Consider the following 22,165-nt stretch of genomic DNA (forward strand, 5'->3'; position numbering starts at 1 on the left):
CAAAGCAGAAGTTATTTCCTACATCGTCTATACAGTGCTTTTTTTTTCATAGAAATTATGCCTACTTTAGCATGGATTTAAAAGGCACTTTTTTGACAAGTAGACCTTCAGTATGTTCTAGTTACAGATGGAGCTGAAGTCTTAATTTTTTTTAAGGTTCCACTTGAATTATTTATATTAGGCTGCAACTCTAGGCACGCACATATATGCACATATGCACTTATATACACATATAACCAGTCTCCCAGTTTTGAATTTTAAGACTGTATATTTTTAATCATTACAGGCTGAGTAACAATGACTAGGGAAAGTAGGTCATGAAAAGAGTGTTTCCTCCATATCAAGTCCCAATACTACAAGCAACCTCCTCCCTGGAGGTTTTTCCGTGGTGCTGTCAACAGCCGCCATAGTCCCGGTGGGTCTACGTGGCCTTCCTGCTCTGCGAGGATGAAGAGTCTTGCTCTCCACACTGATGTGGTCAGACTCGTCAAGTGACTGCAGAAAAGGCGCATCCTTAGTCACCCCTGCCCTCGGTCCCTGAGTCATGGTTGCTGGCTCTTCAGGCCAGGGCAAAGTCTTGACCCTACAGCAGAAACAGAGCACGAGCAAGTGATGGATCCTAAAGCGAACAGTTAAAGCCGCCCCACCCCGGGCGGAGCCGGGAGCGAGGCGGGCGAGCAGCGATCTTCTCTCTAGTTAAGGTGGGGGCATCTCAAAGGCGTTTCCTTCTTCCCCCGTAACTCTCTGGGAACCTGAGCCCGGTGTGCCTCGGGAGGGTAACGGGGCCGGCCACCTTTACGAGGCAAGTGGGGTGACACCTGCAGATGAAAAGCCTAACCAGTGCTGCCAATGGCCAGCTCCTAAATTCACCCTCAGCTTTCCGCTGCACCCCGAGACCCCGGGAACCGCGCGTCCTCCAGCCCTGGCCGCCCCTGCGCCTCCGGAGCAGGCCGGGACTGGAAGGCCGCGCGCTCCAGTCAAACGCGGCGGGCCCGCGGGGGCCGGGGAGTGGGCGGGGCGTAAAGGGGCGGGGCCGGCGGCGCGCGCGGGGGAGGGGAGCGCCGCGGCGGCGCGCTCTGCGCAGGCGCGGCGCCCCGCCCCCCGGCGTCGACTCGGGCGGCGGGCGCGGGCCCTCGCACTCCGCCTCTCGCGGCTCTCGGCCCCGGCTCTCGCTGCATCCCGCGCCCGGCGCGCGCTTGCTCCCGCCGGCCCGCAGGCCGCCCGCCCGCTGCCCGCCCGGGCCTCGCGGCCCCGCTCGCGTCCACGCTGCCGCCCGGCCCGGCGCGGCCGCGGGCCCTCGCGCCCCCTCCCGCGCCCACCCCGCCCCCTCCCCGCCTGTTCCGCCCGCCCGGCCCCCTCCCCCGGCCCGCCGCCGCCGCCGCTCCAGATGAGGTGATGGCAGCGGCCAACTTCGGCAAGATCCAGATCGGCATTTACGTGGAGATCAAGCGCAGCGATGGTGAGCCGGCGTCCGGCGTGCGCGCGGGGGGGGGGGCGGCCGCCATCCGTCTCGGCGGGGCCGTGGGGGCGGGAAGGCGGCGGCGCGGCGCTTTGTGTGCGGGCGCGGGCGGCCCGGCGCCGCGGTCCGTGCGGGGGACGGGCGGCGGGTGGGCTGCGGCCCGGCGCCCGCCGCGGCGGTGCGGTGCGGGCCGGGCCGGGCGGCGGTGGGGGCGGGGAGGCGGCGCCGCGGGGCCGTGCGCGGGCCGCGGCCTGCTCGGGCCTCGGCGCCCCGGGGCGCGGCTCCGGGTGGCCGCTTCCTGGGAGAGGGATGGGGAGAAGGCCGCCTCGGCCATCACGAGGGGCGGGGAGCCCGGGAGCCGTCCTGGACCAGCCTCGCCGGGCGGCGGTGCGCGAGGAGCGAGGCAGAGCCCGGGCGGCTGGAGGGTGGGGTGGGCGACCGGATGTTGATGTTTTCACACCCTCAGGAGAGGTAACTGAGAGAAGTGGAAGGCGAGGTGAAGACACACGCTTCTTGCTTTTAAAAAGAGCCTTAGGCTAGTGTATGTTTCCGTAGGTTCCTCTTGGGGAAAATGTCTTAAGTCACTGGCTTGGGATGTGGAATGAGATACATCGGCCAGACTTGGAAGTCATTGAAAAGGAGAAAATGCGCAGGGGGAAATAAAATTGTTTTCTTTCAGTGCGGAGATTGAACGAACTAGAGATGGGTAATGTAGTTATAAGGCGTTAAGTAAAATTGTTTTCTTTCAGTGCGGAGATTGAACGAACTAGAGATGGGTAATGTAGTAGTTATAAGGCGTTCTTAATTCCGTCTCTGTTACATATGTGTATTTTTCCTTATTCATCTTGTAGCATTGTCAGTAGTGACATGGCTATAACACCTATGCCTTCTTCGTTCTCATCAAGTTTGAGCAAGTAATTTTCATGTTATCTTTATAATGGAAGACCTATTTGTTTAGTCTTTTGTTTTCTCCGTTGTATTTGAGGTAATTTGTGGTAACGACTGAAAGCATTATCCTGTATATGAAAAAAATTATGCCACTTAGAGCTTTAGATGTTATAGTGACACTAGTGAAATACCTTCTTGGGTTGGAGTTATTTTGTATTTTCTCTTCAGATTATTTTCTTGAAAGAGTGCTGTCAATATCATTTTATTCTTAGGTTTATATGTGTTCACTGTAGACCAACTAAAGTAGTATTTACATAGTGTTTTTTAAATTTGGGGTGCAACCGGGCATCATGGCCCACTTTTCTAATATCAATACCTGGGAGGCTGAGACAGGTCCCGGGACACCTTCAGCAACATTGCCAGACTCGACAACCCAGGGAGACCCTGTTTAAAAACAAAAAAAATGTTAAAAAAAAAAAAAAAAAAGGCCTGGAGGTATAACCCAGAGGTAAAATGCACCTGGTTCAATTCCCAGTACCAGAGAGGGGAAAAAACTTGGGCTGCAATAAAATGTAAGTTCTTTAACATCTTGTAAGCCTCTATGATTATAGGTGTTAGCTGTGAAATCTTATTAAAAAAAACATTAAGAAATTTTCTGCATTTTAACTTTTCTGAATTCATATCTTTTATCGATCTTTTATTGTTTTGGGCTTGAATCAATTTGGGTTCTTTGTGGATTCTAGAATATGGTATATTCTTTCAGCCTTTACCTTCAGCCCATCCCAGAAATTCCTGGACATATAAGAGCTTTGTGTTCTTACTTAAGTGCTGGTAACCTAAATCCATGTTTCAGAAGTGGTTTCTTATAAAAAAAGAAATAGTGGAAGTCATTACAGTGTGTATTATCCTAACCTGTCGCTGTAGAGTGAAGTGCCCTGGATGCACGATGGAGTTGGTTGAAAGCCAAAGATAAGAAGAGAACTTCTCAAGAAATAAGTTGCATGAAGGTAGTGTTTTACACTGGAAATTGATGTCTAGGAGACTCCCTTCAAGCTTTCTCCTTTTCACTTTAAAAAAGCTGTTTTGCGCCTGGCGTGGTGGTGCAAATTGCACAAGTTCAAAGCCAGCCGCGCTGGTATAAGAGACTGTTTCCAAATAAAGTATAAAATAGGTCTGGGAGTGTAGCCCGGAGGTAGAAGGGCTTCCAGGAACCCCAGTACCACCACCAAAAAAAAAAAAAAAACTGTTTTGCTTCTTCTCACTTCTATAACAGATCTGTATTGGATTAAAAAAATAGTGGTTGTTGTAACAAAAACTTTGTAGTTGAATAAACACTAATGCAATATCTGAAACGGTGGAGATTGCAGAAGAGAAGGGCTGTCTCACACTGCTATTAACTGGCATCTTGATGTTTTTCTGCATGGATACTAATGGTGATCCTTGTCCCTGTTTCAGACTATACTTTTCCCCATCAGTGATACTGATATGTTAATAAAATTCATTCCAGAGATAAAAATGATAGTTAAAAAAAAAGGCCTGTTGGCTCATGCCTATAATCCCAGTACTTGGGAGGCTGAGATAGGAAGATCACAGTTTGTAGGACAGTCTCAGCAAGTAGCGAGACTCATCAATCTAGCAAGATCCTGTTTTAAAGTAAAAAAATAAAATTGGAGTGGGTATGAACTTGGAGGTAGAATGTCCCTGAGTTTAATCCCCAATAGCAAAAAGTAAAAAATAAAAAGGACTTATTCATACTTTAAGGCCCTACCTAAAAAAAAAAAAAAAAAAAAAAGCTAATCCCAGAAAGTCTTCGCTGATTATTAGAAACAGGTGATTGGTCAGCTTTTGAATTCCTAAGTCACCCTGTATGAGACAGCATATTTCATTAAGTATTAATATTTGGGCATAAAATTCTTAGTATTTTTCAAACACAGGTATGGTATAGCGAATGCAGTGGAGGGATGTCAGGCTACCCACACTCATTTCAACTAGAGCCAGGGTTTTATAGCGTTAAAGTACTTAACTAAGAGGCTATATACACTTCATCTGTGTATCATCCCTCCTCTTCTCCCCTCCAATATGACTGACATAACAGCGTTGAGTGAATCATATACTATTGGACTTTTGGTTTCTAAACATTATTTTAGTTAACCACTCAGATTATATCTTCCTATGAAATAAAACACTTCTGTATTCATTCTGCACTGTCACTGCCCTACTATCTCTCCACCCCTACATACTCTGATAGCCTTTTGGTTCAGGATCCCCAGGGTTGATTAAAATGATCTAAGACCAATCTGCTTTCTCTGATATTCTAAGGTTAGAAGTGGTAGGAGTTGGCTTCGACTCCTGAGATTGTTTTTAGCTATAGGAGGTAACCTGGTATGAAATTGGACTGGTTTCTAGAAACACTCATGTATATTTTCTTTCATGTGTCATGCTATTGTCTTTCTGTTTTAGGCCTGTTTACAGTTGTGTAGCTAAGTAGTCTGTAGTGGGAGAATTGTTTGTGGAAGAGGGTACTGGGGTTTGAACTAAGGGGCATTTCACCTCTGAGCTACACATCTATCCATATTTTTTTATTTTCAAGCAGGGTCTTACTAAGTTGTTGAGGGCCTTGCTAATTTGCTGAGGCTGGCGAACCTTCTTTCCTTTTATTTCAGTTCCCCAAGTATTGGGATTATAGATGTGGGCCACAATGCCCAGTTTAATGGGAGTGCTTTTTGGTTTTGGTTTTGGTTTTTGGTACTGGAGGTGGAACCTGGGACCTTCTACCTCCAGGCTATACCCCAAGCCCTATTTTTTATTCTTTAGTTTGAAGCAGGGTCTCATTGAATTGCAAAGGGCCTCACTAAGTAGCTGAGGCTGTCTGCAAACCGCGATTCTCCTGTCTCAGCTTCCCAAATGCTGGGATTACAAGCATGCTCCACCATGCCCAGTTTGGGAGATTTTTTCTTAAAAGCTGCACTGTAGCCAGGCGCAGTGGTGCATGCTTGTAATCCCAGCATTTGAGAGGCTGAGACTGGAGGATCTTGGTTCACAGACAGCTTTGCAACTCAGTGAGACCCTGTTTCAAACTAAAGAATAAAAAATAGGGCTGGGGGTGTAGCTGGGGGAGAGAATGCCCCTGGGTTCCATCCCCAGTACCGCAAAAAAAAAAAAAAAAAAAAAAAAGGCTGCACTGTTAAATATTTATCAGTTCTACAGTAGTTGTGACAACTCTTTAGAGACTGGAGAAAAGATGAGAAATGTTGATTATTTGGAAACTGCACCTAAGATAGCATTGATTTTTTTTTTTTGGGGGGGGGATGTTTTAGTCATAGTATTGATGTTTGCGATCTGAAGGGAATCTTACAATAATTTAATCAGGAAAGTCTTTGGAGATTATTTAGTTCTCATTTTTTAAGTATATGGAAACTGAGTCCTAAGTCACAATAACTTTGACTTGCTTACTTTCAGTTATTCAGTGGCAGCTAGGAACCTGTTTTGCACGGCATAGAAACCAGATTTCCACACACTATGACAGTAAAGGAAGAATTCTCTTATTTTGGAGCCATATACAGCTTTTTATAGCCTTATCAAAATGTGGTAAGTTGCTTCTCATGGAAAAGATAACAGAGCAGTATTACAGAGCCTAGTCCTTATTATAGTGTACACTAGAATATCACAAAACTCAAAATTGTGAGAGGAAAATATTCTTGTTTCTTGTTATTTTAAAAAGTGTTTTAAGTAAAGTACCTGCAATCCAAAGAAAATAGTTTGGCTGTTGTGTGTGTAAGTGGTGCTAAGAATTGAACCTCAGGATTATTCTGCCTCCTAGCTACACTGCCAGCTCTGTTTTATTTTGTAATTGGAAATGGAGTCTTGCTAAGTTACTGAGGCCGGTGCTAAACCTGTGATCATCCTGTCTCAGCCTCCTGGTTATTGGAATTATAGGCATGTACCCGCCCAGCTGAAATAGAAGATTTTTTTTTGTGGGGGTGGTACTGGGGATGGAACCCTTCTACCTCCAGGCTACATTCCCAGACCTGTTTTATATTTTTATTTGGAAACAGAGTCTCTTAAGCCAGAGAGTCTGGCTTCGAACCTGCTTGATCCTCCTGTCTCCGCCTCCCAAGTATGGGGATTACAAGGGTGTGCCACCACGCCCGGCTGAAATAGAAGATTTTAAGATTTTTAAATGGGTGTGTGTGTGTGTGTGTGTGTGTGTGTGTGTGTGTGTGTTACTTATGGAGATGGAACCCAGGGGCATTCTACTTCTGAGCTATACCCCCAGCTCTTTTTTTTCCCCTTGGAGATGGAACCCAGGGTCATTATACCTTTGAGCTACACCCCTAACCCTAGTTTTTAGTCTTTTTATTTTTGAAATAGAGTCACACTGAGTTGTAAAGGGTCTTGCTAAGTAGCTGAGGCTGTCCACGAACCCAGTCCTTGGGTCTCAACCTTCCTAATGCTGAGATTACAAGCATGCGTCACCACGCCTGACGCCAAACCTATTTTTTATTCTTTATTTTGAAACATGGACTCACTGAGTTACAAAGGGCCTCACTAAATAGCTGATGCTGTCCACAAACCTTGATACTCCTGTCTCAGCCTCCAAAATACTGGAATTACAAATGTGCACCACCACATTTGGCTTTAAATGGCCTAAGTCTTTACATGCTTTGCCACATTTATTATTTGGCTAGCTCATCTTTACATGTTATTATATAGGCTTCTGAAGAATAAACTCTGAATTTAGATAATAAAAATGAACCACATAACAATATAGTTCTTTTGTTATAATTATGTGAAAGATTTGGGGATAGGATAGGGGAATTTGTGGATTAATAATTTTCTTTAGATGGGCGTGGTGGTGCACACTCGTAATTCCCGTGCTTCGAAGGCTGAGACAAGAGGATCACACAGGTTCGAAGCCAGCTTCAGCTGGCTTAAGAGAACCTGTTTCCAAATAAGATATAAAATAGGTTAGGGAGTGTAGCCCGGAGGTAGAAGGCCCCTGGGTTCCATCCCCAGTACCATAAAAATAAAATAAAATCATTTTCTTTGCATGATGACTAGGATAATAATAGTTCATATATGTATTTGTTAGGTACAGTATTCCAGATGCTTCTAAACACACAGGAACCCTGTGAAGTAAGTAGGGTAAAAGAGTAGATTCATTGTTTTACACAGCAGAATATAAAGTTATTTACCAATATCATCATGTAATTTATGAAGAGCATACCCCGGGCTAAATCCTAAATTTACTTCTAGCTTTCTTTAAGGGTTGGCAAATGTTTGCTCATGATAGTATTGAGTGGTATTACTAAGATACTGATTTTTTTTTTGAGACATAGAAACCCCTATAATAAAGTGCTTCACTCCTAATGAGCTCAGAAAACGAACAATTGATAACATAGCTTAAATTTGCCAGATCAGTGAAATCATACTGGATTATGACTTTTTTTTTGGTGGTACTGGGAGTTGAACGCAGGGACATTGTATTTCTGAGCTACACTCCAGCCGCCGCCGCCGCCGCCGCCTCCTCCTCCTCCTCCTCCTCCTCCTCCTCCTCCTCCTCCTCCTCCTCCTTATTTTATTTTGAAACAGGGTCTCACTAAATTGCTGAGAGCCTCTCTAAGTTGGTGAGGCTGGCTTAGAACTCCTGGTCCTCCTGTCTCTGCCTCTCAAGTACTGGGATTACAAGTGTTGCGCCATCGTGCTCTCCTGAATGAATTCTGACATTTTATTAATTATAAAGGTCAAAACTCAACAATCTTAGGCTAAAGCACATGTGTGTGTTTCTGTCGGTCTGTCTTTCTGTGTGTGTGTGTGTGTGTGTGTGTGTGTGTGTGTGTGTGTGTGTGTCTGTCTGTCTGTCTGTCTTTCTCTCATACTGGGGATTGTATTGTACAGGCACTACACTCCTGGCCCTGTTTTATTTTGAAACAGGATCTTGCTAAATTACTGTGTGCCTGCTTCAAGCCAGTGGTCTTCCTGTCTCAGCTTCCCAAGTACTGGGATTATAGGTATATGCCACTGTGCCCAGCTGAGGATAACTCTTTTAATCATAATTCTTGGCCAGCAGTTAATCTGCTCAGTTTCACACAAAGAGCTTATATTTTTTAGACTTCATGACTTGTGTTTCTTTCCTAAGAAGTCAGTCTAGTTGTTACTCTTGATACCTGGAGAGATTTAACATTTGTGCCCTTTATGAGTGTCTTCCTTTGCTAAATGTATAGTATATAGTTTTTTGTTTGATTTTTATGACAACTTTATAAGGTAGACAGTATCTTCAGAAGAGACAGAAGAGAAACTTGATCTTACATACAGTTGCTCCTTTGTAGCCAGGATTGCAATCTATTATTTTACAAAGAAGTAGCATCTCTTAATGGAGTGACCTGACAAGACTTCATGGAGAATGAACTTTAAGTAGAGGGAGGAAGATGACCAGAGTATTGATTGTCTTGGGGAGGAGGCATTCTACGCTTAAGGCACACAATATGGGAAAAGTTCCTGAGCTGGAAAAAGGGCAGGCAGGTAAAGTGCTTTAAAAACAGATAGATGAGAAAGATGAAGTAAGGAGAGATAATCTGGGGTACCTTATTAAAGACTTGGAAACATAGGTAAGTATCTTGGAATTAATTTCTAGGACACTTGGAATCTACTGTAGGACTTAATCTCCTAAGAGCAGTAATAGGAGTTAGCCAGCGATTAGTGATAAAGGGCGAGTAGTACTGAATATGAGAGCTAGCAGGGATAAGATTTCATCAGCCTAGGAGAGTGGACAAATGATTAAACAGCAGATGAGATGCAGAACGTGCTACAAAAAATTTGATTTTATGGGATGCTACGTCACTTGTGTTAAATAAAGAACAGATGAGTTTGAAAGGAATGGATGAGTGTAAATGATAAAATTTCTTCAGTTCTGTTTGCTAAAGCTAATCCTATTTATGAATACAGTATAGAGCACTGCAGAAGCCTGTGTACAGTATAATATCAAAGAGCCTGTCCAACATAGGCAGCTTTTTGCCATTAGTACATAGGCTGCTTTTTGCCATTAGTAAGGTATGGGTCACTTCTAATAAATGTTTACATGTTGCAACAACTTACTTAAACTATAACTAACTGATTTGCCTTAAGACTGAGCTAAGACCCTCACAGAATTTCTGGAATAGAAAGGAGAAACAGTACTAAATCTAGTTTTAGCTCTTTAATAAATGAAGTGTTCTGATTCTTGAATCTTCTAGGGGCCCGGTGTATAGCTCAGTAGAGTGTGTGCTTGTGTGGCCGGTGGACTGTGTGCTTATAGTAAGGCTTAGCGTTGAATCCCCCGTAGCTCCTCCCACTGGCTACACTCCTTTACATTTTCTTTGCTCTTGTTTTTGTCCTTCTTTTCCCCTTTCATCCTCCCCTTTTTTGTCCTCAAGATTCCCATAGCCATTTCAGTGTTTAGAATCTCTTAGCTGCTATTTGCAGTTTAAGACTTAAAAAGGGATAGGTAGGGTGGTACATCCTTATAATCCCAGTGCTTGGGAGGCTGAGACAGGAGGATCTCAATTTTGAGGCCAGCCTCAGCAACTTAATGAGGCCCTCTTTTCAATAAAAAAATAATAAAATAGGATGCCCTTGGATTCAATCTCCAGTACCACTCACATACACACAACACACATAGGGATAGGTAAGGGATGAACACAGAGTACAGAGGATTTGGAGGCAGTAAAATTAATCTGTGTGTGATATACCATAATGATGGATACATGCCATTATATATTTGCCAAATGCATAGGGGGTACAACCCTAATTTAAGCTAAGTACTGTGGGTGATGGTGCTGTGTCAGTGTAGATTCATCTGTAATGATACATGTGCCTAGTGCAGGATGTTGTGGGGAGACTGTGTGCACAGGTGTGGGAGGGAGATATATCGGAATCTATGTATCTGCCACTCACTTTTACTCTGAACCTAAAAAAAAAAAAGAGGATGTTTCTGCAAACTTGAGATGTTAAAAGCCAAAGATGCTCTTGAAATAATGGATTTGATTAATAATGTAGGTTTTTTTTCCCCCCTGTGTGTATGTGGTACTGGGGATTGAACCCAGAGGCCTTCTACCTCCAAGCCACACCCAACCCTTTTTATTTATTTTGAAACAGGGTCTCCCCAGATTGCTGGGGGTCTCACACCTGGCTTGAACTTAGAATTTTTTAAGAATGAGGATTAAATTTTTATTGAGAAATTATAATGCTGGCCCAAATTCTTTATTTCAGCCCACAGAAATAATGTTTATAATTCATATGCCATGCTGGGCATGGTGGCTCGTGTTTATAATCCCAGTACTTGAGAGCTGAGACAGAGGATCACAGGTTTGCAGCCAGCCTTAGCTACTTAGTGAGGCCCTCTACAACTTGTTAAGGCCCTGTTTCAAAATAAAGACTAAAAAATAGGACTGGGAGTATAGCTCTGAGGTAGAATGTCCCTGGGTTCAATTGCTAGTACCACACACAAAAAATTTTTTTTCATATGCCATGACAAATGTCCAAACAGTGTATCTAAGTGTGTCATTTTTTGTTGTTGTTTCTTTTCTTGGGTGGGTGGTACTATTAAGCCTGCAGTTTAGTTTGGACCACAAAAGAGAAGTGGATATGACAGGGTCCTTATTAATGAGGTAAATCTTGGAATTTAACCACCGACAGCTCTTTGGTGAAATACTGTTTTTGATTAAAACTTGCTTGCACTGTTACAAGGACATTGATTTGCCCAAAGTCATACAAAGTAGCAAATCTGAGTTTAGAACATAGATTGTCTGCCTCCAAAGATCTCTATACCCTTAAGAATTCCTTTTAGTTATTTGTGTTGTGGCTGTTCCGGGCATCAATATCAGATCATTAAGTACATATATTTTCATTTTCCTTTCAAGGAGAGTGTGTTTCCAGGTGTTTCTATTAATCAAGCTAATATTTGCTAGGTGACAGATGTGTTCCTTCATATGGTGCTTTTGAAGGAATAAAGGGCTTTTCCCTAGAAAAGGTTACTATGTCATTTATATCTTTTTTTAATTTAAACTAGGGATTTGGGATTGCACCTATGGGCATTGTACTTCTGAGCGACACCTCCAGCCCTTTTTGCTTTTTATTTTGACACAGGGTTCCACCAAATTGCTGAGGTTGGCCTCAAACTTGTGATCCTCCATCTCAGCCCCTCAAGTATAGTCCATTATGCCCAGCTACAACAAATTATTATAGCTGTTGCATTTCATGTAAGTGTTGTGTGGCTCTATAATTTCTTTTGGAAAAGGAATTTTAGTCTTCTCCAATCTCTCTACCTAAGTTTAGGTTCACCTGTTCAAAGACTTTCAGAAGTTTAAATAGGAAGATATGCTGTCATGTGAAAGGAGGCTTCTTACTAGATGAGCAGTGGTATTATCAGAAAACTGTTATATTATGGCAACTTGTTAAGCATCTGCTGATATAATAGATTGATTTGTAGGCCTGTCCAGATTTAGTGATACTTATTTTTATAAACCTTTTGTGTGAAATTGGTTTTAGATTATATATGGGTTGTGTTTTTACTTTTCAATTACAGCTTATACTGAGAGTTTTACTATAACATGGCCCTAAGTATATAGGTATTTTTCTTTATATGCTTTTGGGGTTGGAGTTTTATTAAGAGTGATACATTGCTTTTACCTTTACATATCTCTGGGTTTCTATTGTAGAAGCCATTTCAACTTCTCAGTCTTCTCCCATCCTTCAGTTCTTTTCTTCCTAATTTTTACATGTGCTTCTTTCTTCTGGTGTACCTCAGGACTTGGTCCTAACCCTGACGTACTCTTCACGTAATTGTTGCTCTCTGGGTAAACTAAATGCTTTGCTTGAGCCTAGGGTGGCTACAGACATATATTGTATGTGTACCTAATGGATTACTGAAAATCTCTACTAAAATGTCTTGTAAAACACCTCAAATTCATTTGTGTCCAAAATTGAGCCCACCCTCAAATCTACTTCAGTATCTCTCATCACTTTTATTGACCCTATTGCAACTTAGAAATTTATACATCATTTTTTATTTTTTATTCTCATTTAACCTCATATTCTGTCATGAGGTTCTCTTAATTTAACTGCTTGAGTACCTTTTCAAAATACACTTACTCCATATCACTGCAACTTTGGCTAGTATTATGCCTTATCTGTGCTGTTGTAGCAGATTTCTCGTAGGTCTCTCCACCTTTGGTTATTTACTGTGTCTTGAACATTCGCGAACAATCTATCTTGCCTCTAGTCTCATTCTTGCCACTTGAGACACACTATCCTTCAGATACACTGAACTTTACTTGGGACATTCTACTACTTCTGTCTTTACTAGCTAACTCCTGTTTCTCCCTTTTGCCTTTGTGAAACATTTCATCCTTCCAGACTAGGATAAGTACCCTTGCTTTATGTATTCTGTTAAAATGCTCATGCAAAGTGTGGTGGCACATGCTTGTAATCCTAGTACTTGGGAAGACTGGGGCAGGAAGATCACAGATTCTAGGACAGCCTCAGCAGTTTAGACTCTCAACAACTTAGACCCTGTTTCAAAATTAAAAGGGCTGAGGGTGTAAGTTGGAGGTAGACTGCCCCTGGGTTCAATCCCCAGTAGGAAAGAAGGAACTCTTAAAATTATGTTTCTGTACATACTGAAGTAAATATGGTTGAATTGATATGATGACTGAGATTTGCTTCAAAATAACTCAGTGGTGGGAGGAGTGATAGTAAAGTTAGCCATGTGTTGAAAAACTAGTGAAAGTAGATGTGGGTTTTACAGTATATTGTACAGGCTTTTAACTTTTTATGATTTTAAAAATTTTTAGTAAAAGCTGTTGCCATGCATGTAGGCGCATGTGTGTAATCCTAGTACTTGGGAGGCTGAGACAGGAGGATCACAGGTTTGAGTACAGCCTCAGTAAGTAGTTAGACTCTCATCAGCCTAGAATGACCCTGTTTCAAAGTAAAAGTAAAATAGGGCTGGGGGTATAGCTCGGAGGTAGAATGCCCCAGTATGTATGTATGTATGTATGTATGTATGTATGTATGTATCTATCTATCTATCTATCTATCTATCTATCTTAATGGAAACACCATATACCTGATTTCTCAAGATAGAAACCCTATAGACAATGCTGCTTTCCCTCATTCCTTGGAGATTTTTTTTTTATTCTGACTTGCCTTGCCTGCTATTCCATCACTGTAGAATATAAGCACTAGAAAAGAATTATGAGTCTACGACAACCACAAACACCCAGCTACCAGCATCTGTGTCTTTGTCTCTGCATCCCTTACTTTACTCTAGACATGCTCTTTATGTTCCTATTTTAGTCCCATTTCTGCTACTTGTGCACTAGAGCCTATCCCCATTTACCTGCTTGTAGTCACCAAGTAGGTAATTTTAATGGGTCTTTCTGTGTTTCACCATTCTTTTTTTCCTTCTCTATTGCATATCGAAATGTTATTTCTCCTCTCGTTGGGGGGGAAAAAAAAAACCCTTGACACCACTTTCACTTTTAGGCATTGCTCTTACTTTACTTGATTTGTTAACTGGATCTGTTAGTTAATTCACATTCTCTTGCCTCATATCCCTTCGTCTAGGATTTTATTCTAGTTTTTCTCCTTCTCTGACAAACCTCTGAATCTCTTTTTCTGATACTTCATTAGCTGCCTGACTTCTATATTTCGAAAAACCAGGAATTGGCCATGGTGGTACATACCTGTTTCTCAGTACTTGGGAGGCTAAGACAGGAGGATCACAGATTCACTCATTGTCTCAGCAACTTACCGAGACCCTGTTCCAAAATAAAAAATAAAATAGGGCTGGGGGTGTAGTTCAGAGTAGAATATCCCTGGGTTCAATCTCCAGTGAAACACACAAGTACACACACACATGTACTTTTATTGACTTAATGTCTATACTGGTGTTTTGCAAACATTTTCACTGTTTCACAATTGTCTTTGTGATCAGATGTACTTTTATTGACTTAATGTTTGTACCAGTGCTTTTGCAAACTTTTTCATTGTTGCACCACCCAAAGAACTTTTTATGAATTTTTTTCTCTAATTTCCCCCACCAGTGAAATATTCTAAAATTTTATGCTATGGGTATACTGTACACTTACTGAAGAACTGTGGACGGTTGGTGGATCATATACCATTGCAGTATCTAAGATTACCCGACCTGAAAAACCAATATCCACCCCTTTGGAGCATTCACCCCTGCTAAAAACTTCTGTGTGCGCTCAGTAGTCTGACTTTAGCATTTATTTCCACACTGAGCTTCTATGACTTTTCTTTGTGTGTGTGTGGTGTTTTTTTTTTTTTTCTCTAGCCACACTGAATTTGGTTTTCCACGTTTCTTCTAGCAATTAAAAAGTTTAAAAGTGTGATTATGAATTGTCTTTATACAATTTGGCCAGGCACTAAACAGTTCAAATTGTCCTGCCACTACTATATTAGGCTTTTATAGGTAGAATGTAGCAAGAATTGTGATGTCGAATTACTGGGGAAAATAGTGGCTTTACACAGACTGTTGAAAAACATCCCACAAGATTTCTACCTCTTTTTAGGATATATGTAAGCAAAAGGGAAGACATTATATGTAGCTATGAAAAGTCATGGAATAGCCCAGCTGTAGTGGTATAGAATTTCCTTTTGAGTAAATAAGAATTTAAGTCAGGGAACAATTGGATAATATTGCTCGGTATATGCAGCAGAACATCTGTGAAAGGCAATTCTTCAAAACTTTGGACTATAAACAACATAATTTTAACAATGCTATAGAACTCTGGTATTCTAGATAGCAAACCGTTTTTTTTTTTTTTTTTGAACAATGAATAAAAATATAGTGGGCTTTTCTATCATCCCAGGGGATAGAGTATAAAACATATCCTTTAAGTTAAAGTCCATATGCATTGTGACTTATTTAGTTAATAAATTTAATAAACTTCACAAAGTGGGTTTTTACTGCTGTATGTGTTTTTCACTATTTCAGCTAGAATTGTGTTCATATAACATGATTTTAGAACTTCAGTTATTATGTTCTTATTACAAGTGGATTAGGGAACTATAGTAATTAAATACATTTAAATGGTTAGCCTTTTTATGATGTTTTTATTACCTTATGCTAATTCTGATTGGAACTTTTCTAAAAAGTTATGCAGTCCCCCAGTTGGGGTTTGGATCCAGGGGCATTCTATTTTATTTATTTATTTTTTAAAACAGGGTCTCAGTTGCTGAGGGTCTCATTAAATTACTCAGGCCTCGAACCTGAGCTCTTCTTGTCTCAACCTCCTAAATACTGCTATTATAATCATCATAAACCCAAATAGATCTGAATTTTTAGTGAAATTCAGTCAACCCAGAGGAACTGAGAAGTATTTAATTTTTATATACTTTTCAAAACAATGGACTGATTTTAGAATTTGAAAATTAAGTTTGTATATAGTATGAGTCTGTCCCATTTTTTATTTTCTTCGTGAAAATCTTGTTTGTCCCCCCCCTTTTCCCCTAATATCAGAATTCCAGTGTTACGTTTAAAGTCTAAGAAAGGAAATGCTAGAATTTTTTAATTTAGTTATAAACAGCATCTTAAGTGTAATAAACCAAAACACAAAGGTGTCTATGTTTGGCAAAGTCATATTCCCTGGGGATTTACTAAACAGCAACGCACTGTTACCAGTGTCAGCTGAAGCATTATTTATGCCCTCTAATGGCTTTTTGTTTCAGCAAAGCTATTGAGGAAGGTGTAATGCTTACATGGTCCTCATTAAGAATTCTTTGCATCACTGTTTAGATAAGATGTATCATTTTGAGAATTTGACTTTTGCTGGTTGTACTTCTCATCTCTGTTGTTTGCTCTCCAACAAATCACCAGATTTCTTTCTCTCCTCTTTTACTAGTCATCAACATCTAAGAGCAGATTAGTATTTACTGTCAGGACACAAGTAAATTAAAGTGCTTCTAGATAGTTGGTAAAACTGAGATACAATGGATGAATATATAGTGTGTAGTTAAGAATGCCTTCCATTTAAAAAATGTTTTTGTAGTATCTTTGTCATATTTAGTCTATTTTGAAACATTAACATTCTCTTATTTTTCAGCTTTCCCCCATTGTAGTTACAATATTAAATCATACATTGTGAATTTACTAAGGAATGTGCTGTTCTGTTCCTGAAAGATTATTCTTTTGTAATCCTTTCAATAACTTGAAGAAAGGAATTATATTTGCTTTAAAAACAAACTTGAGATAGACCTCCTTAGACCAAATGAACTAGTTAACATGTTTTGCTCTGACTCTACTTGGAACGAGAAAAGTTTTGAATTTCCATTCTACTTGGCACTTGATTCTTAGAACTAAATACACAATTGATTTAAATCGGTATTTTATGCAATATTTATTCATTTTTTTATAGTGAGAAGCCTGTTGAATTAAGACTGTTTTTAATCAGTGACATGGTAGAAAGTGTCAGAAGTTTTGAGGTCGGTGTGTTCTCAGATAATTTATCAGGATTCTTTTCTGGTAGGTCCAAAAGTACTTCTTTCGGAAGAAAGTACTTCTTTCAGAAGAAAATACTTCTTTCAGATATCTGTTTACCAAATACCTTGAGTAAGCATGTGTTTTACTCACCTTCTGGGAACAGCATTATTATGTCAGGCACCTGGTCTGAATGTGTGAGAAAAATTTACCTTTATTTTGAGAATGGATATTTATGCATGCTTTCCCTCTTAGTTCCTGCTTGAGAGGCACAGGAGATAATTAGATTTTTATTAACATTTTTTAAAGTCTACACAAAAATCCTTTCAAATTATGTAGTGGTATTCTGATTGAAAATTGAGGGTCTTTATCAAGAAGAGATATATTAAGCAAAGTGCAATGGTATATGCCTGTAATCCCAGTACTTGGAAGGTTAAGCCAGGAGAATCCAGGTTGGAGGCCAGTTTCAGCAATTTAGCAAGAAGACCCTTGGGAACTTGGTGACACCCTGTTCCCAAAAGGGGCGGGGGCTGGGATGTAGGTCTGAAGTAGAGTGCCCCTGGGTTCAAGTTTTATTTTTACTAATCATAAGTTCTTAATATCTTGAAAGGATGAAATAATTTCATGGAAATATCTCAAAAGGAACTGATAAAAATGTTCACTTTTGTGGAAGTCTTGTCATATGTGTGTTTATGTATACTTCCAACCTATGATTAGGGTAATTCGAAACAAGACAAAAGGGGGAAAAAAAAACCCAAACACTGAATTTGTAATCTGGTGTGTCAGAAACAGCTGCAGTCTTAAAAAATAAAAAAAGCTTGGATCTCTAAAGAATTGAATTTTTTAATACAATACATATATTTTCAAATATTAAATATCTGATTTTTAGAATACTTGAAATTATATTGGTAATGTTGGCTGGTTTATTCTGGCTCTTCTACATTTGCAAGCAGATTATACTTTATATGCTAGACAAGGTTTATTCCAGCCTAATTGTTGTTGGCATTTCTTAGCTTCACAGCTGCTGTGAATTCAGCTGTGAACTAGGAAACATATAATAGGATCCTGTTTTCAGAGACCAAAAGGCAATTGTCAACATGTAATACTTGTTTTTGACAGCTTGATAAGTATATGAGCTCTATGGCAAATTAATACTAATACCAAACTTATTTTGGTTCTGGGAATTCAACCTAGTTATCTCTGAGGTATACCCCCAGCACTTTTTTATATTTTATTTTGAAACAGGGTCTGGCTAAGTTGTCAAGGCTGGTCTTGAACCTGTGATTCTCCTGTATCATCCTCTCAAAGTACTGTGGTAACCAGCATGTATCACCATGCCCAGCACTAATACCAATTTTAAGTAACCAACTTAACTTTAAAGATTAGAAAGTCTTACAATGTAGAATCTATGCATCTATTATTTTTTTCACTGGGACAAAGATGGCTTAAATTAGGATATATATTCTTCTGATCACTTATTGTGATTTTTAAAAAATTGTCTTAAGGTTTTCTAACACATTTAAAACTTGATATCTGAACTGTTTCTCCTTTAATTTTACCATAACAAAAAAAGTTGAGCCTTAAATAATGTTAAAGTTTTTTTTTTGGGGGGGGGGTTACTGGAGATTGAACCCAGGAGCATTCTACCTTCAAGCTACACCCCAGCCCTATTTTTTAATTATTTATTTTGAAACAGGGTCTCACTAAGTTGTGGAAGGCCTCACCTAAGTATTTGAGGCTGGCTACAACATTTGATCTTCCTGTCTCAGCCTCCCAAGTACTGGGATTACAAGTGTATGTCAATTAGCAGATTACATTTTTGTAAATTAACTTGACACTTAAATGTGAGATGCAATTTACTTTTCCTACTAGGTTGAGCTTTATGAAGTTACCCTTTTTTAAAACATCAGATGGTTGAAATTAGACTTCATGATCCAGTACATTTATTCATTTGTTTATTGGTACTGGGGATTGAATCCAGGAGCATTCTACTTCTGAGATACACTTCCCAACCCTATTTATCTCTTATTTTGAAAAAGGGTTTCAGGGTCTTGCTAGGTTGCTAAGAGCCTTGTTAAATTGGTGGGGTGGTCCTTGAAACCTGCTCTCTTCCTATCTCAGCCTCCCAAGTACTGGAATTACTTGTGTTGCATCACATGCCCAGCATAGTGCCTTAATATATTTGAAGATCTTATTGGTTCTCAGTAGAAACCTGTTAGAGTACTGTTTTTAAACAATACATAGTCGTGTCTCATTTGAGGTCAGTAAGCAATTCCTAAAAATTAGATGGTGGAAATGCTGAGCAGGAGCCTATTTGTTTGTTTGTTGTACTGGAGGATTGAACCCAGGGGCATTCTTCTACCTTTGAGCTACATCCCCAGCCCTATTTTTTCTTCTTTTTTTTGAAACAGGGTCCCATTAAGTTGGGGAGGGTAGCTTGAGTCTGGCAGGGAACTTATGATCTTCCTGTCTCAATCTCCCAAATACTGAGATTGCAAGCATGTGCACTATGCACGGCTTGTTTATTTCTGTGGCACTAGGGATTGAACCCAGACCTTCTGCCTTTGAGTTACGCACACCCTCAGTCTTGTTTTGTTACAGGTTTGCTGCCAGCCTCAGCAACTTAATGAGGTCCTCTGCAACTTAGGTCCTGTTTGAAAATAAAAGAAAGGTCAGGCATGGTGGTGCATGCTTTTAATCCCAGTACTTGAGAGGCTGAAGACTGGAGGATTGCAACCTCAGCTACTTAGGCCCTCAACAACTTAATGAGACCCTGTTTCAAAATAAGAAATAAAAAATAGGGCCGAGGGTGTGCTCAGAGGTAGAATGCCCCTGGGTTCAATCTTCAGTACCTCAAAAATAAATAAATAAAAAAGAATAAAGTGGGCTGGATGTGTAGCTCAGAGGTAGAATGCCCCTTGGTTCCATACTGTTAATGGTGAAATATGTTACGGTGTGGGAATGTTATGGTTTGGGGGACACTGTCCCCGGGGACCCCGTTAGGGTCCTGGACACAATTTCCCTCAAACCACAACAAAACCCAAAAAAAACCCAGAAAAACCGAAAAACCACGGGTTCTTGTCCTGAGCTAAGGATAAGTATACATAGCTCAAACACTTGCTGAAGATTTAAAGAAGTTTATTAAAAAGATAGAAATACAGAAGATAGTTACAGCCCCATGCCAGAATGGCATGGGGGGGGGGTTTCAAATGAATGCCCCACCCAAGATACAGCATGTGGACCAGACTTTTTATACCCATGATCTCCATCTTGTTTACATAATTCTGACTAGTCAAGGTCCCTGTTAGGTTTCTCCCCCAGCAGGGTGTGACAAGATGTCTCCTTTCAGGAAAGTCGACCCCCTCCTCCCATCCTAGCTAGCTTATCTAATCCTGTAGATCTGTCTTTAGACAGGAAGACCTAGTTCCCCTCTCCTATCGACTTGCTAATTACTTTTAGCTAAATCAATCTAAGTTTCAATAGTTGTTTGCTTCCTGACCAAAGCCAAGCCTTTCTCTCTCCAGGTCTGCCATTTTGACACAATTATTTCTGAAATATATCTATTAATAATCAGAGCTTTCGCAAATCTTCCTAAGCCATTCCCAATACTGGTACACATCCTAGGGGCGGGCGGGGGGTGGAGGGGAGGTCTTGCTAAGTTGCTGAAGGTCTCGCTAAATTACTGTGGCTGGCCTCAAACCTGTGGTTTTCCTTTCTCATCTTCCTAAGTACTGGGATTATGGCCCTGGGCTACAATACCTGGCTCTTGCTTTTATTTTATTATTTTTTTTATCCGCTTCCAAGGGAGGATTATAGGGAAGACATAGGGTAAAAATTCTCTTTCCAAAAGGGAGACATATGCAATATGTAATCCCCGTGCTTGGGAGGCTGAGACAGGAGGATCGCGTAGGTTCAAAGCCAGACTCAGCTACTTAGTGAGGCTCTCAGCAACTTAGTGAGACCCTGTTTCCAAATAAAGTATAAAATAGGTCTGGGAGTATAGCCTGTAGGTAGAAAGTCTCTGGGTTCCACCCCAGTACCACCAAAAAAAAAAAAAAATTAGGCTCTTAAAATTATTTTTATTCCATATATTATTTTCTTGGACACACGCAGGCAGAGGTTGGGCCCCTAAGGCCTCTCAAGTATACCTACATCCATACCTATGTTGGGTTTAACCCACATGGCAGATCTCTGGGATTGGGGTTAACTTTGCCTTTAGCCGTCTCAGGTGTTGCATGCTACCAGTAACTATTCCCGGGTCCTGTCAAAGACACCATTTCCACAGCTCCAGTAGGCATTGCCCTCGTGGGGGCTCTTTGTAGTAGCTCCTTCCCTGTAACATATTTCTTCCTGTGCTCTCAGGCAGTTTGCAATAGCCTTGGAAATCTAGGTGGAAGTTGCTATCATAGCACTTTTATTCATACCTGCATAATTAGCACCTTGTGCACATAACGAGGTTAACAGCCAGCACCATCCATAGTAGTGGTCTTTGTTGCACCTGAGGCTACTTGAGCCACAGCTAGGATGCTGGGAGTGTCAGGTGAAAGCAACATTTAGAAGCAGTCCCTTTCTGCCCTGAAGGCCCTAACATTCTGTCCTGTGATGGGAGAGGCTGCTGCCCATTCCACACCTCTGAAATACCTTCAGGGCATTTTCCCTCTGATGGTAAAATGCCTAGCTCCCTTCTGTCCAAGCGAATCTCTAGTAATTTGTAGCTCAGCCACACCCTCAAGCTATTCTTTCTTTGGCCAGGCAACAAATTTCTCAAATTTTTACTTTCTACATTTAGTTATAAATTCTACCACCTTGCTGGGTGTGGTAATGCACGCTTGTAATCCCCGTACTTTAGAGGCTGAGACAGGAGGATTTCAGGTTCACAGCCAGCCTTAGCAACTTAGTGAGACCCTGTTTCAAAATTAAAACAATCAGGCTGGAGGTGTAGCTTGGGGGTAGGATGCTGCAGTCCCCAGTACCAAAAAAATTCTACCAACTTTAGTTCATTCATTTGGCCTTAAATCCTAGTGTAAGCAGTTAAAAGTAACTATGAAATTCCTTTTCCTATTTTGTTTAGCAATTTCAGCCACATATGCTAATTAAATTCCACCTTTTATAAAGTTCTAGAGCATAGACATATTGCAGCCAAGTTCTTTGCAACTGTATAACAAATAAGGTGTCAGGGCTGGTGCTTGCCTAGCATATTTGAGGCCCTGGGTTCTATCTTCAGTACCACCACCAAAAAAAAAAAGATAATGATGGGATTTATTTATTTATGTCAGTTCCTTGTAAGATATTTCCTACTCCCATCTGAGACCTCATCAAATGGCCTTTACTATTCA

General features: G+C 40.9%; 1 protein-coding gene across 4 annotated transcripts in view; it reads left to right on the top strand.

Moving 5' to 3' along the window:
• Window positions 1-1,395: 1,395 nt before the first annotated feature.
• KIF2A (kinesin family member 2A) overlaps window positions 1,396-22,165 on the top strand; it is a gene marked incomplete at both ends in the record, with an annotated part of 62,188 nt that continues 41,418 nt past the window's right edge. For all 4 annotated transcript variants that reach the window (XM_080695018.1, XM_080695020.1, XM_080695019.1 and 1 more), the window contains one exon: window positions 1,396-1,459. In XM_080695018.1, the coding sequence (XP_080551144.1) occupies window positions 1,396-1,459 (64 nt within the window). The remainder of the gene's footprint in view (window positions 1,460-22,165) is intronic.

Source organism: Muscardinus avellanarius (assembly GCF_963383645.1).
Source record: "Muscardinus avellanarius genome assembly, chromosome: 1".
In the NCBI taxonomy this organism is placed as follows: domain Eukaryota; kingdom Metazoa; phylum Chordata; class Mammalia; order Rodentia; family Gliridae; genus Muscardinus; species Muscardinus avellanarius.